General features: G+C 55.2%; 1 protein-coding gene across 1 annotated transcript; it reads left to right on the top strand.

Annotated features, from left to right (window-relative positions):
- Window positions 1-384: 384 nt before the first annotated feature.
- On the top strand, window positions 385-8,956 carry DAPK3 (death associated protein kinase 3; the record flags this gene model as incomplete). Its single annotated transcript, XM_084250782.1, has 8 exons — window positions 385-446; window positions 3,117-3,477; window positions 3,666-3,795; window positions 4,041-4,089; window positions 5,012-5,038; window positions 7,508-7,660; window positions 8,001-8,046; window positions 8,420-8,956. 8 exons carry the CDS (start codon window positions 385-387, stop codon window positions 8,954-8,956), a joined length of 1,365 nt encoding a protein of 454 aa, XP_084106908.1.
- Between the last annotated feature and the right edge of the window lie 4,062 nt (window positions 8,957-13,018).

Here is a 13,018-nt window from a genome sequence, read left to right as displayed (position 1 = left end):
GTGGGAGTTCTGGATGAGCAAATTAAGAGAAACCTAGGAGGGAGAGGCAGAGAAAGACTGGAACAGTGCGTGGGGAACCATGGCAGTGGCTGGTGGGAGTTATGGGTGCAAAGATGGGGCTGTGGGGCTGACTCCGACTCTTTGAGTCGTTTGGTGTCTAAATGAGGTGATGCATGAAAGTAGCACATCCAGCAAATGTACATGCCTTCTGTAAGAGTGATGTGAAACCTATTTTTGGTGCACAGAGTACTCAATTTACCTCAGAGAATGGCTGGCATCTCAGCCCCTGCCTTCCCTATCTGTATTTAGGGAACTCCCCAAGGTCCTGTCCGAAGACCAGTGACTTCACTGGAGTGGAAGGCACTGGAAGGAAGAACGGCCACCATGTCCACATTTAGACAGGAAGATGTGGAAGACCACTACGAAATGGGGGAGGAGCTGGGCAGGTGAGCTGTCTCCTTCCTATGGGATTCTAGGGGTGGGCATGGACTCTGGGGTTTTCTGAACATATTTCTCCTTCTGTCCTTCATCCTACTCCCCAGGAAGGAATGAGTCAGTATCATGTGCTGGTGGAACAAGTTTGGGCTTTGGAGTTGTGAATTCGTGCTCTGTGCATTGTCTTTGGGAAAAACTGGACTTAAATGCATGTGGCACTTAAGGTAGTGCCGGGTATGTGGCCTGAGAACAATAGATGTTAGCAATTTCTATTAGTAAAGGTCTGTCCCTCTTTTTAACCCTGCCTTGTGGGAGGCACTTGTATCTTTCCAGAAGGCATCCTGTCTGGGCCCACACCCCTGCCAGTTGTTTAGCATTCTTGTGGGAAAAAGCAAGGTTTTGTGGTTCAGCCAGGCAGCTGATTTCCTGCCTAACTAGGCCTTGGAGTATCCCCTGGGAACTCCCCCGCCTCATACCAGGCGGGCACCAATGGAGCTTCAAACCTTATTTGGTGAGTTTGCTGCTGGCTGGCCAGTCCCATTATGTCACCAGAAGGGAATGTAAATAACTGAGCTGTGTGTCAGGCCTTTGCTGAGAGAGTATGTTTCAGGCTCACTTGGGATTCTGAAATTCTTCCTTAAAGAATTTTTCCTGTTACAGCGGTAGCGAATGCATATTCACTACACCCCCTGCCCCCCAAAGAAATCTTATAGTTTATTGTTGAAAGTATATAGGATCTCTTGAGATCCTTGACAGTCATCATAATTTGAGAGTCTTCATAACTTGGTGAGCCGGCAACATGTCATAGTATACAGTTGTGCATTGATTAATGCTGAGGACATGTTTTGATAAATGTGTTATTAGGTGATGTCATTGTGTGAAAACTGTAGAGTGTAATTACATAAACCTAGATGGTACAACCTACTAGACGCCTAGGCAACATGGTGTAGCCTAATATAGCCTATGGGAAGCACCGTCATTGACTAAAACATCGTTTTAGTCTAAAACTAAAACATGCAGGCCTATATGTTCTCTTTAACCCACCAATTCTACTCCTAGGAATTAATTCAGTGGGAATATGTACATACATGGACCCAGTGGCCTAAGAATCATGCTGTCATGATTTTGTATGAGAAAAAACTTGGAGGCATCTATCAGTGGCCGCCAACGCACCTCATATGTGGGTGGAGTATTGCACAGCTGTTAAAAAGAGCCAGGCACCTCCTACACCTCCTACACTGAAGCACATAGGAAATTTATTGAAATTTCCTAGTAGCTATGTCAATTTTATTTATTTGTTTTCTTTATTTTTTAAGATTTTATTTATTTATACAAGAGCTGGGGCACAGGTCAGAGGCACAGGAGGGTGAGAGACTTCACCAGAGACAGAGGGGGGAGTAGAATAGGCAGATGGACCGAAAACACTGCTGAGGGGAGCAGTGGGCGAGACAGGAGAGGTCTGCCACGCCATGTGGGTTCTTCCTGGCCGATCAGGAATCGAACCCACGCTGCAGAGGCTGCGGACAGCTTCACAGCGCGGCGCTCAACCTGCTGCGCCACCGGGGAGGCCCTATTTATTTGTTTTAAAGATTTATTTTCATTTATGCATACAAGAACTGGGGTGTAGACCAGGGGTGCAGGGGTTGAGAGGATTCACCAGAGACAGAGTGGGGAGCAGAACACAGTGTCTTCTCTCTGATTTGGATCCTCTTCCCCCCTCTATAAGGACCCTTATGGGGACCCTGGGTCCCTGGGGATCCAGCATCTTCTCCCATCTCGGGGTCCTCAACTCAGTCCCCTCTTCATAGTCCCTTTTATCCTGTGAGTTCACATGTCCTCAGATCCCAGGACCAGGATGGGGAGGTCTTTGGAGAGACCATTATTTGGTTGCCATGATTAGTAATAATTTTGCGCCGCCCACCTTCTCCTCACCCTAGGGTGTTCAAAGTGTATCTTTGACAGCCCACTCAGGCACTCTCTACCACACTGTATATGATGGAAACATAGGATCCCACCTCAGGTGTCACCTCACCACACCCACTGCTGAGGCATCCACAGTCCTCACCATAGTTCCCTGAAGTCAGTGGCTTTTTGGTTTTTGGGAAGGTGAAATACGCCGTGTAAAGGTCAGTTAGCATAGAACTATGCAAAATAAAAAAGTCCACTTTACTGTTTCCTCCGTTCATTCCCAAAGACATCTATGGTTAATGGATTGGCTTGTGCTTTCAGATGGTTTCCCCGCATACACACATCAATACATCTGCATGTGGGTACAACATACTCCATTTTAAAATCAACAAACTCCATTGTGTGTGCTGGTCAGCTTTTTTTTTTTTTTAAAGATTTATTTATTATGCATACAAGAACTGGGGTACAGGCCAGAGGCACGGGAGGTGAGGGGATTCACCAGAGACAGAGTGGGGAACAGAGCAGCCAGATGTACTGAAATACACTGCTGAGGGGAGCAGTGGGGATTCAGGAGAGGTCTGCTGCGCCATGTGGGTAGCTCCCTGGCCGGGGATCGAACTCGTGCTGCAGTGGCTGTAAACAGCTTCATAGTGATATGACTTAATCCCTTGCGCCACCAGGGAGGCCCTGTGCTGGTCAGCTTTTTAAACCGAGCAGCCTTCCCAGGCGCCTGGTCTGCACAGAGCCCTCCTCACCGCCCTCTCTGCCTGCAGCGGCCAGTTTGCAATCGTGCGGAAGTGCCGGCAGAAGGGCACCGGGAAGGAGTACGCGGCCAAGTTCATCAAGAAGCGCCGCCTGTCCTCCAGTCGCCGTGGGGTCAGCCGGGAGGAGATCGAGCGGGAGGTGAACATCCTGCGGGAGATCCGGCACCCCAACATCATCACGCTGCATGACATCTTCGAGAACAAGACAGATGTGGTGCTCATCCTGGAGCTGGTCTCAGGCGGGGAGCTCTTTGACTTCCTGGCAGAGAAGGAGTCGCTGACGGAGGATGAGGCCACGCAGTTCCTCAAGCAGATCCTGGATGGCGTGCACTACCTGCACTCCAAGCGCATCGCCCACTTTGACCTCAAGGTGAGCCCGCCTGCTGAGCCTGGGGACAGACCTGGGCCGAGGGGGAGAATAAGGGCTGAAGAGAGAGGGTCGGGCTCTTTGGCATGGCTGCACCCCTCAGATTGGGAATGGGCGGGCTCCCAGGGGTGGGGGCATTATTCATGGAGCTCTGAACCCACAGAAGCAGCATAATTCATCTCCCATCCCAGCCAGAAAACATCATGCTCTTGGATAAGAATGTTCCCAACCCACGGATCAAGCTCATTGACTTTGGCATCGCCCACAAGATTGAAGCAGGGAATGAGTTCAAGAACATCTTTGGCACCCCAGAGTTTGTGGGTAAGCTTCGGGGACAAGGGCTCGTCAAGGGGGCATTTGAGAATTTCCCACCCCCAGATGCCTGGCCCACGGCCCTCAGGTTGCTCTCCCACAGCCTGGCATTGGGCACATAGGAGCTACAGGCCTCAGGCTGGTGCTGACCCCATTTTGGCCTCCCTGCCCTGAGCATGGGGTCAGTGCCGCTGCCTGTGGCCAAGTGTCCAGTGCTGCCTCAAGTGCACCGTCTGTCTCTCTGTCCCTCACAGCTCCTGAGATCGTCAACTATGAGCCCCTGGGTCTGGAGGCGGACATGTGGTGAGTGGTGGGGAGAGCCAGGGGCCAGCACAGCTGCCCGGGCCTCATGTCCCTCCAGGGAATTCCCTTGCTCTCCTCAGGAGCCACTGGGCCACAGACTAGGGACAGCCAGTCTTCGTGCCACTGGTATGGTCAGACTGTTGCCTTGGCACAGGGGTTCACAAGCTATATCCCAGACTGGGCCCAGGGTTTAGGAATGGTTTCTTCATTTTTAAAGGGTTTTAACAAAGCAGATGAACATGCTGCAGATGGTGGTTCGCAAAACTTAAAATACTTGCTGTCTAATCCTTTATTTATCAATTTTTTTTTTTTTTTTTTTTTGCATACAAGAGCTGGGGTATGGGCCAGAGAAGCGGGGGTTGAGAAGATTCACCAGAGACAGAGTGGGGAGCAGAACAGGCAGAGCTACTGAAATACACTGTTAAGGGGAGCAGCGGGCAAGACAGGAGCGGTCTGCTGCTCCATGTGGGTCAGCTCTCTGGCTGGGGATCAAACTCAGGCTGTTGTGGTGATAGCACTGAGACTTAACCCGTAGGCCACCACAGATGCCCTGTCTGATCCTTTATAAGAAAGAGTTTGTGGGTCCCCTTCCAGCCACAGCAGCCCCCCAACAGGTTCCCACATCTGCCTGGTCTGTGGGGTCTTTGTGCTCTGTCTGCCTTACCCCCCATTGTCCAGTTTGAGCCTTGACAGGCAAGCGTGGCTGGGGGGCTTCACTTGAATCCTGAGTCTCCCAGGGCCTGAAGGGGCAGCAGGTTGGGTGGAGGGTCCCTCTTGTCCCAGGTTGACTGATCTGCTGCCCTCCTGGCTTGAGAACCTTGGGTTTCTGGCTTCTCCACTGTGGACTCTGTAGAGAACTTGGGATTGGGGTGCCCCTTCCCCCATTTGGTGATGGGGCTGACTCTCCTCTCTTTTTCTGTAGGAGCATTGGCGTCATCACCTACATCCTGTGAGTACCTGGCTGGTGCTTCTTCTGGCCTCTCCCTGCAGCTTGCCGGGTCAGGGAGACTGCGTGTTGGGACAGTGCCCTTGTGTGCCTCTGTGGGCCGGGCCCTCTCGCATCACACAGACTCCCAACATCCTGCCTTGCTGCAACACTGCAAATTCTGGATGGATGAAAGAATGAATGCATGATAGAGTAGATCCATTTGTGCAGGAGGAAAACAGTGTGTCCTGAGTCTTGGGGGTTTCTGGAGAGTTCTGAAGGCCTAGCACCCTCTGTGAGAGTCCTGCAGGGCTTGTGCCAGGGTGATGTGTCCCCTCTCTGTGTGAAGCAGGGATCTGACTCTAGGTCATCTCAAGCGCTGGGTTGGTTTTTCGACCCCGCCCCTGTATCAGGCATGCCCCTGCTGTCTGTAGTCCCCGCTTGCGGAGAGGGCATCACACACATATCTTGAGGTTTTGGGAGGTGGGTTTTTAAGCAGCTTTGGCTTACCTTTTGCATTTTTTGGTTCTGAGATAGGTTATGCATACAAGAGCTGGGGTACAGGCCAGAGATGTGGGAGTGAGAGGACTTACCAGAGACAGAGCGGGGAACAGAACAGGCAGACTGGCTGAAATACACTGCTGAGGGGAGCAGCAGGCGAGACAGGAGAGGTCTGCTGCGCCATGTGGGCTGCTCCCTGGCGGGCTGGGGATTGAACTTGTGCTGCAGAGGCTGCAGATTGCTTCATAGTGCGGTGCGTAATCCCTTGTGCCACCAGGGAGGCCCTCTGAGGTAGGTTTTGATTTGTGTAAGAGTTGCAAAGCCAGTACAACTTTCCCATCCCCCCCCCCCTTTCTCCTTCCCCCTGCGTCCCTGGTGTTAACTTCTGACACAAACAGATAGTTTGCCAGTACTGATAAGTGAGTGCGGGATGATGGCAGCTTCATGCCACAATATGGAAGCCAGGCAGCTCTCCCCTGTCCTCTCTCTGGTGTAGGACACTGTCCTGGATCCTTACTGTGTCTAGTCTCCTCTACTCTGGAAGCTTCCACTGCCTTTCCTTGTATGTCATCACCTTGACATTTGTGAAGAGCCCCAGGGCAGGAATTTCGTAGGCCATCCCCCAGCACGGGTCTGCTGTGTCTGCTCCTGACAAGATTGCTTTCCTCTGCACTGCACCAAGTGAGCTCACTACTCTGCCCCGCGCTGCTCTGCTCTCAGTACCTCTGGGCTGCTGGCCACCAGGTGTGTGAGGGTTTTCTACTCCGGCAGTTTTGCCATCAGCTGTGTGTCTCATCATTTAACTCAGTTCCACACCAGCCACCTAGAGATGGCGCCAGACCCCAGAGGTTCAAGGCTTGGTCTCACAAAACTCCCCTCTTCAGAAGCCAGCCACAAGCCCAGGTTGTGTGTCACTTGCGCCTTTGATCTACCTGCTGTAAGTTGGGGTTTCCATCACCCCAATCAGGTTGCATAATTTGCCTACAGAACTCAGAAAAACTTCACATACAGTTACCAGTGGACCCAAGTGTACAGGATTCAGATGGGCAGCCAGATGAAGAGGTTCATGGGGCCCAGGCTGGGGAGGGCCCCGCGCATAGGAGCTTCTTTCCCTGAGGAGTTTGGAACACACCACACTCTTGGCCCATGGACGCTTTCACTAACCACCCAAAGCTCTCTGAACCCCATATTACAGAGACTTTGAGGGTAGTTACATCATATAGGCATGATTAATTAAATCATTGGTAACTGAGTATTAAATTCCAGCCTCTCCCTTCGCCAGAGGTCAGAGGTGGGGATGAAAGATCTACCCCCTAGTCCCAGGCCTGGTTCCCCAGCCCCCATCCTTCACAACTTTCTAAAAGTCACCTTGTTAATATGAACTCAGGTGTGGTCGAACGTGTTCCTTAGGAATAGCAAAATGTGCACCTCTGTCACTGGCGCTTTTTCAAGGCACAGACCAACTACTACAACAAAATAACACTCTCCCTGCGTCATCTTTGGGCTTAAGAGATTGCAAGGGCTCGGGAAGCTTTGCCTGAGCGAGGGCAGGGAGAGCAGCTAAGGGTTTCTTACTGTCCATCACATGCCCCTTGCCCGGAGGCCCATGGTGTGCGGCCTCCTTGGTACCTTGTTTTGGGAGGCTTGCCACGCCTGCGGCGCTTGCCTCGCCCACATGCTGCAGTGATTTCGGCTGGGACTCTCCCTATCAGCCCCTGGTTCCTCCTCTGATTACCAGACACTTTGGGGGAGATGCTTTGAAACTTCATGTCTTTTTAGATACTTTATAGTTTCTCCAGAGACTTGTCTGTGTGTTGGTTGCTGCCTGGGTGATGAATTTTGATACCTTCTGATTGGGTTGGAGGTTCCAGGGAAATGGGGGGTGTCTGTCATGGCTTGGGGTCCAGAGTCCACCTCTTCTCTGCATCTACCCCTCGCGGGCCCAGCAGGGCAGGGTGAGTAGCCCTACTGAGCCCCGAGTTCATCTTCTAGCTTGAGTGGTGCGTCCCCGTTCCTGGGTGAAACCAAGCAGGAGACCCTGACCAACATCTCCGCTGTGAATTACGACTTCGACGAGGAATACTTCAGCACCACCAGCGAGCTGGCCAAAGACTTCATCCGCCGACTGCTTGTCAAAGACCCCAAGTAGGCGCGCAGAGCTGGGCAGGAGGCTCAGGAGACAGACCCTGGGCAGGGAGTGTCAGGGTATCCCCCAGAACAGGGGTGTGACTGTGAGCTAGGGATCCCCCCTACGCCCCCAGTGCTCTAACCGAGAATGGGGTGTGGCTTCCATATTGGGCTGAAGATAGTGGAAGGAGGCTTACCTTGGCATGCACTGTGCCTTAGGAAACTTAATTCATTGCCGAGGTCTAAGTAGGTTTCATGTAAAATTATAGCAGCCCAGAGCCCTCGTTTATAGGGGATGCTCCCGTTGGGTGTGGTCCTGAAATTTGACTAACCACACACGGGGGGTGGTTTCTTCCAGGAGGAGAATGACCATTGATCAAAGCCTGGAGCATTCCTGGATCAAGGTGAGGCAGATGAGCTGCTCCTTCTCGAGACGGGCAGGGGGCATGGGGTGGGCACGGAGATGGTGCTGGAGCCACCTCGCTGAGACCCAGCTGTGGTGTTGAGCCCCTGTGTGGTCACAGCAGGGCCTTCCCAGTAAGGGCACCCCTCCGGCGGGGTCGGCACCCTTCTCCAAAGAGCCAGATTGCTGGTGTTTTCAGCTGTGTGGTTTCTGCCAAGGCTACTCAGTTCTGCCATCCAGGCAGGAAGGTGCCAGAACCACGTGGATGCGAATGGGTGGGGCCACCTGCCAGTAAAACTGTACAGGTGCAAGGGGAGGGCCAGTGTGGCCCCTCCCCCTGCTCACCTCCACACCTGGTTTCCCCACCCCCGCAGGCCATCCGGAGGCGCAATGTGCGCCGGGAGGACAGTGGCAAGAAGCCAGAGCGGCGGCGCCTGAAGACAGCGCGCCTCAAGGAGTACACCATCAAATCGCACTCAAGCATGCCCCCCAACAACACGTACATCAACTTCGAGCGCTTCTCCAAGGTGCTGGAGGAAGTGGCAGCGGCTGAGGAGGGCCTGCGCGGGCTGGAGCACAGCCGGCGCCTATGCCACGAGGACGTTGAGGCTCTGACTGCCATCTACGAAGAGAAGGAGGCCTGGTACCGGGAGGAGCACGAGACCATCGGCCAGGACCTCCGGCGCCTGCGGCAGGAGCTGCACAAGACTGAGGCGCTCAAGAGGCAGGCCCAGGAGGAGGCCAAGGGGGCTCTGTTGGGGGCCAACGGGCTCAAGCGCCGCTTCAGCCGCCTGGAGAACCGCTACGAGGCCCTGGCCAAGCAGGTGGCCTCCGAAATGCGGTTTGTGCAGGATTTGGTGCGTGCTATGGAGCAGGAGAAGCTGCAGGGTGGGGAGTGTGGCCTCCGCTAGGGCCCTGGGGGTGGGAGGGGAGGCAGCTGGGGAGGACAGGCCAGCCTGCGCTGTGGGGCCAGGGGAACTGGAACCCAGGAATTCATGGTCTGATGGAGGGGCTTGGTTTGCTCTGGGCCCTGCCCCAGGGAGACTTGGCTGGTCTGGGCCTGCAGACTACCTTCTGTCCAGCGTAGCTGCTTTCCTGAGACATTGGTGACTTGGGGGTCTTTGGAGGCCTCGTAGCCTTGGGGACTGAGAACTCTGCAAAGGTTAGTACCGCCAAGATGGAAGTGGCCATGGAGGACAGAGGTGCTGCACACCTGGCTGTGGGCAGGGTGGCAACGTTCCTGTCTAGGGCCTGGGCTGGGGGCTCCAGGTGGTCAAAGCACACAGCAGGGCCTGGGTCTGTGTTCAGCCCCTCCACGCCAGTCCAAGTTCTCAGGAAGGGTTTGCCAACTGTCCCCACCCTCCAGCTCCCTGAGCTGGGAATTGAGGGGCCTCTGAACACAACTCTTGTGATCCCCGAGCCCCTCACCCTGCCCTGACCCTGGGTAGGCACAAGGCTCAGAGTTTGAGAGTAGCCCTCCAGGTGCCCAGAACCCCCAGTGCATTTTAATTTCTGGGGTAAGCTGCCCTAGACCAGGTGTGTGTGTGGGGGGGTGCCATGGGCCATGCCACCATGCATTGCCAGGGGCTGCCCTCAAGCTGGGTCTGCCTCCAGAGGACTTTGCCTGCCGCTGAGGCTCTGTGAGGAGCAGGGCCCTGGCCCATGACTGCTCTGCAGCAGGTTATGCCTCTCAGGGGGGCCCTGAGCAGCCCCCTACTCTTCCTCAAGCCCAAGAGGAGTTCTCAGGACAGAGGCCAGCCTGGACCGAGTGCAGGGACAGACTAGGCAGGGAGGCTGGTTCTCTAAATGGGACCGCCTGAAGGGTCCCCAGGGCCTCTGGGTGTAGCATGGCCCAGCCTCAGGACGTGCGGGTCCTGTGCGTGCCCCTCCGAGGGCGCCCTGGTGTCGCTGTGCATGTCTCCGCAGCACTTGCCTGTTGAAAGCCTAAAGGAAATAAAGCCTGTTTCCTGCTGCCCGGCTGCTCGGCTCAGGCACACGCCCTCTTGGCTCCCGGGTCTCTTCTGTCTGCTGCTGCGCCCCGGGGCTCCTTGGGAAGAAGAGGGAGAACCTGGGAGGCCGCCCCACTCTTGGGGCTTGGCTGGTTTCTGGTTTTTTGGTTGTAGCAAGATGGAAGCTCCCAGGTGTCCAGTGTGGGCCCAGAGGCGTTTTCTTTCCTTTCGTGCTGCCTCAGAAGCTGCAGGTTCACAGTAGGGGCTGCACCCTTGCTGCTCCTGCACCACCTCGTCCGGAATGTGGCTCCAAGGGAATGTGGCTCCAGAGGGAATCCTTACCCTCCCCCGGGAGCTCTGACTTTCCATAGCCCCATTATCCTTCCGGTAGCTCCTTCCGGACACCAAGGGGCATGTTTCTCTTTTTTTACTTAAAACAAAAACGAGACAATACCATCAATTCGTGTTTTAATATTTTCGATGTTTTTGATGGACAGCCTTGAGTTTTAACGTTTCAGTCCCTCTCAACGCCGCGAATGCTCAGACCATATGGCTGTTCCTTCAGCACGTGGCTGGCCTTTCCAGCCCTTGTCAGGTAGGATTTGGCCTAGCTCATGACTCGGGTCCCTCAGGGGCTTTCCTGGGGGGCGAGGCCCTGAGCTTGTGGGGTCTGCACTATGGGTAGGTCAGGGGCAGCGCTGCTGGATGTGAAGGAAAACCCTGTTTGCTCACAAGGGTTGAGAGTAAAGAAAGGGAGTCCTCTTTTCCATTCCGATTCAATTGTGTAGCCCTGGGCCCAGCTGGCAAAGGGGTAAGTTGGTGATACATGCAAGGTGGCTATGGTGGGGTGAACTGTGTCCCCCCAAAGGAGATGTTGAGGTCCTAACCCCCAGAACTGGGAGTGTGTGATCACATTTGAAAACGGGATCTTTGCAGATAGAATTAAGATGAGAGCAGACTGGACTTGGGGCTGGGGGCTCCTAATCCGGTGACTGTCTGTGTGAGGCCACAAGAAGCAACAGACACGGGCAAGGCCACGTGAGGATGGAGGCCGAAACAGGAGCTATGTGGCCACCCACTGAGGGCTGCCGGCGTTGCCTGCAACACCAGAAGCTGGGAGAAGCAGGGAGGATCCTCCCTGGAGCCTTTGGAGGGTTCACAGCCCTGGGATACCTTGATTTTGCACTTCTGCATTCCCGATCGGAGAGAGAATAGACTCCTGTTGTGTAAAGCTGCCCAATTTTCTGACATTGCTCCAGAAACCACAGCAAACACAGGCTCCGGGGTTGAAACAAAGCCGTCTTGGGCATCCGCAGTTGGACACAGCACCCGGCACACAGGGATATTCATAGCCAACCCCGAGGTCATTTCTACAGTTGGTCCATACCTGGCCGTTCCAGACCTCAGCTCCCCCAAGCCCATGTGTCACTGGTGTGGTTTCCAGGTGGAAAAATACATTGACAACCCTGACAGGGCCCCAGCCTCCCCTGCAAATCCTGGCCCTGAAGGAGTCCCCACCTTCAGGATGCGACAGGGCAGCGCCAGACAGCTCCCCATGCAGGCAGACCACCCACCGGGCACACCAGTGGCCAGGGAGAGCATGTGGAAGGGCTGGGGCCGGGGTTGGCAGAGGGGGGAGTGGGGCGTGGTTTCAAGGACACCCTGGGGCAGGGGTTTGGCACGTGGCCGGCTGATGTTCTGCAGCAGCCAGCCTTGTGGCTGTCCCTGCTGCTTCTGTTGGTTCGAGTGGTTATGTAGGGTCCCTCTGGAAGTCAGTGGGCACAGGCAGTATGGTGCAGTGGTGAGATGCCCTCGGGGCATGGCAGGCTGGGTTCAGACTTGACCCTGGAACAGCTATACATTCCTGCTTCCCCACTGGGCCTGTTTTCTTCTCTGTCTACTACTTGAAATGCTAAAGGGCAATCAGGGTTACGGGGTGAACAGGGTGGGTAGCGCTCCAGGCAGGCTGCGGTGGTCATGGAACGGGGAGCCAGGGCTGGGTGGGCTCAGAGGTGTTAGCCATGACTGTGCTGCTGACCATGGGCCACTGGGTCAGTGATTTGCGCTTAAGTCACTTCTGCACCCTGTTCGAGAGGGCGGGAGTCCCACCCTGGGCCACCTGACACTGGACAGATGAGTGGACAGCGGTTTCACTCACTGGGCGCGAAGGCACGGTGCACCACACAACCAGGCCACGCGGGGGCGCACTTGGGTGAGCCCAAGGGCTTTGGGACCTGGACTGCTTTGTAGTCACAAGAGGGTGTCACACCCTGGGGAGGATGTGACTGGCTTGTTAGAAAAATACTTGGGGTTGAGCATGCGCTGCGCCCTGTCCCTCCTTTGGGAGGGTTGGCAGAGCTTGGGAGGCAGCGTGCGAGACCATTTGAGACCCTCCCAGTTCCACCAGTACATAAGATGAGCCTGAACTTAACTCATGCCACAGCGTGGAAAGAAGCACACGCCCTCACAAAAGGGGTTGTCACCCCTGGGCTCCAGTTCAGCCTGGGGGCTCCTGCCTGCGGGTAACGGTCCTCTTCCTGTGTGCCTTCAGCTCGGCCTTCCCTTGGGGACAGCGCTTCTGTCTGCCTCCTAGAGAGGTGTAGGGGGTCAAAGGAAAAGAGGGTGTTGGGATCCCGCACACGCCAGCACACCCCTAAGTCTGGGTCCTGGCAGATTTGGGGGCTTGGGGCTAGAGGCCACTGTGACACTCAGTGCCGGGCAGAGCGTTGCCAGTCCCTTGCCGGTCAGATGTGTGCTGTGTCCCGGCCTGGGGGCCACAGGCGGTGCCAGGAGAAGGCCTGGGCCAGCCAAGCCCGCAGCTGCTGCCCTCTGACCATACTCGGGCAAGAAAGAGCAGCGCGGGGAGGGCCGCTATTAATAGCCGCGCGGCCTGCCCGGGGCTCAGGGCGCCTGCGGCTCCTATAAAGCCAGGCCCGCCGGCCGCCAGCGGCTCCTTCAGCCCCTGAGACCTTTAGCCCCCCTGTTGTGAGAGAAAAAGAAAAGTAAGTACCAAAACCATTCCCC

This window comes from Talpa europaea, assembly GCF_964194135.1.
Source record: "Talpa europaea genome assembly, chromosome: 12".
In the NCBI taxonomy this organism is placed as follows: domain Eukaryota; kingdom Metazoa; phylum Chordata; class Mammalia; order Eulipotyphla; family Talpidae; genus Talpa; species Talpa europaea.
This window is presented reverse-complemented; position numbering and strand designations above follow the sequence as displayed.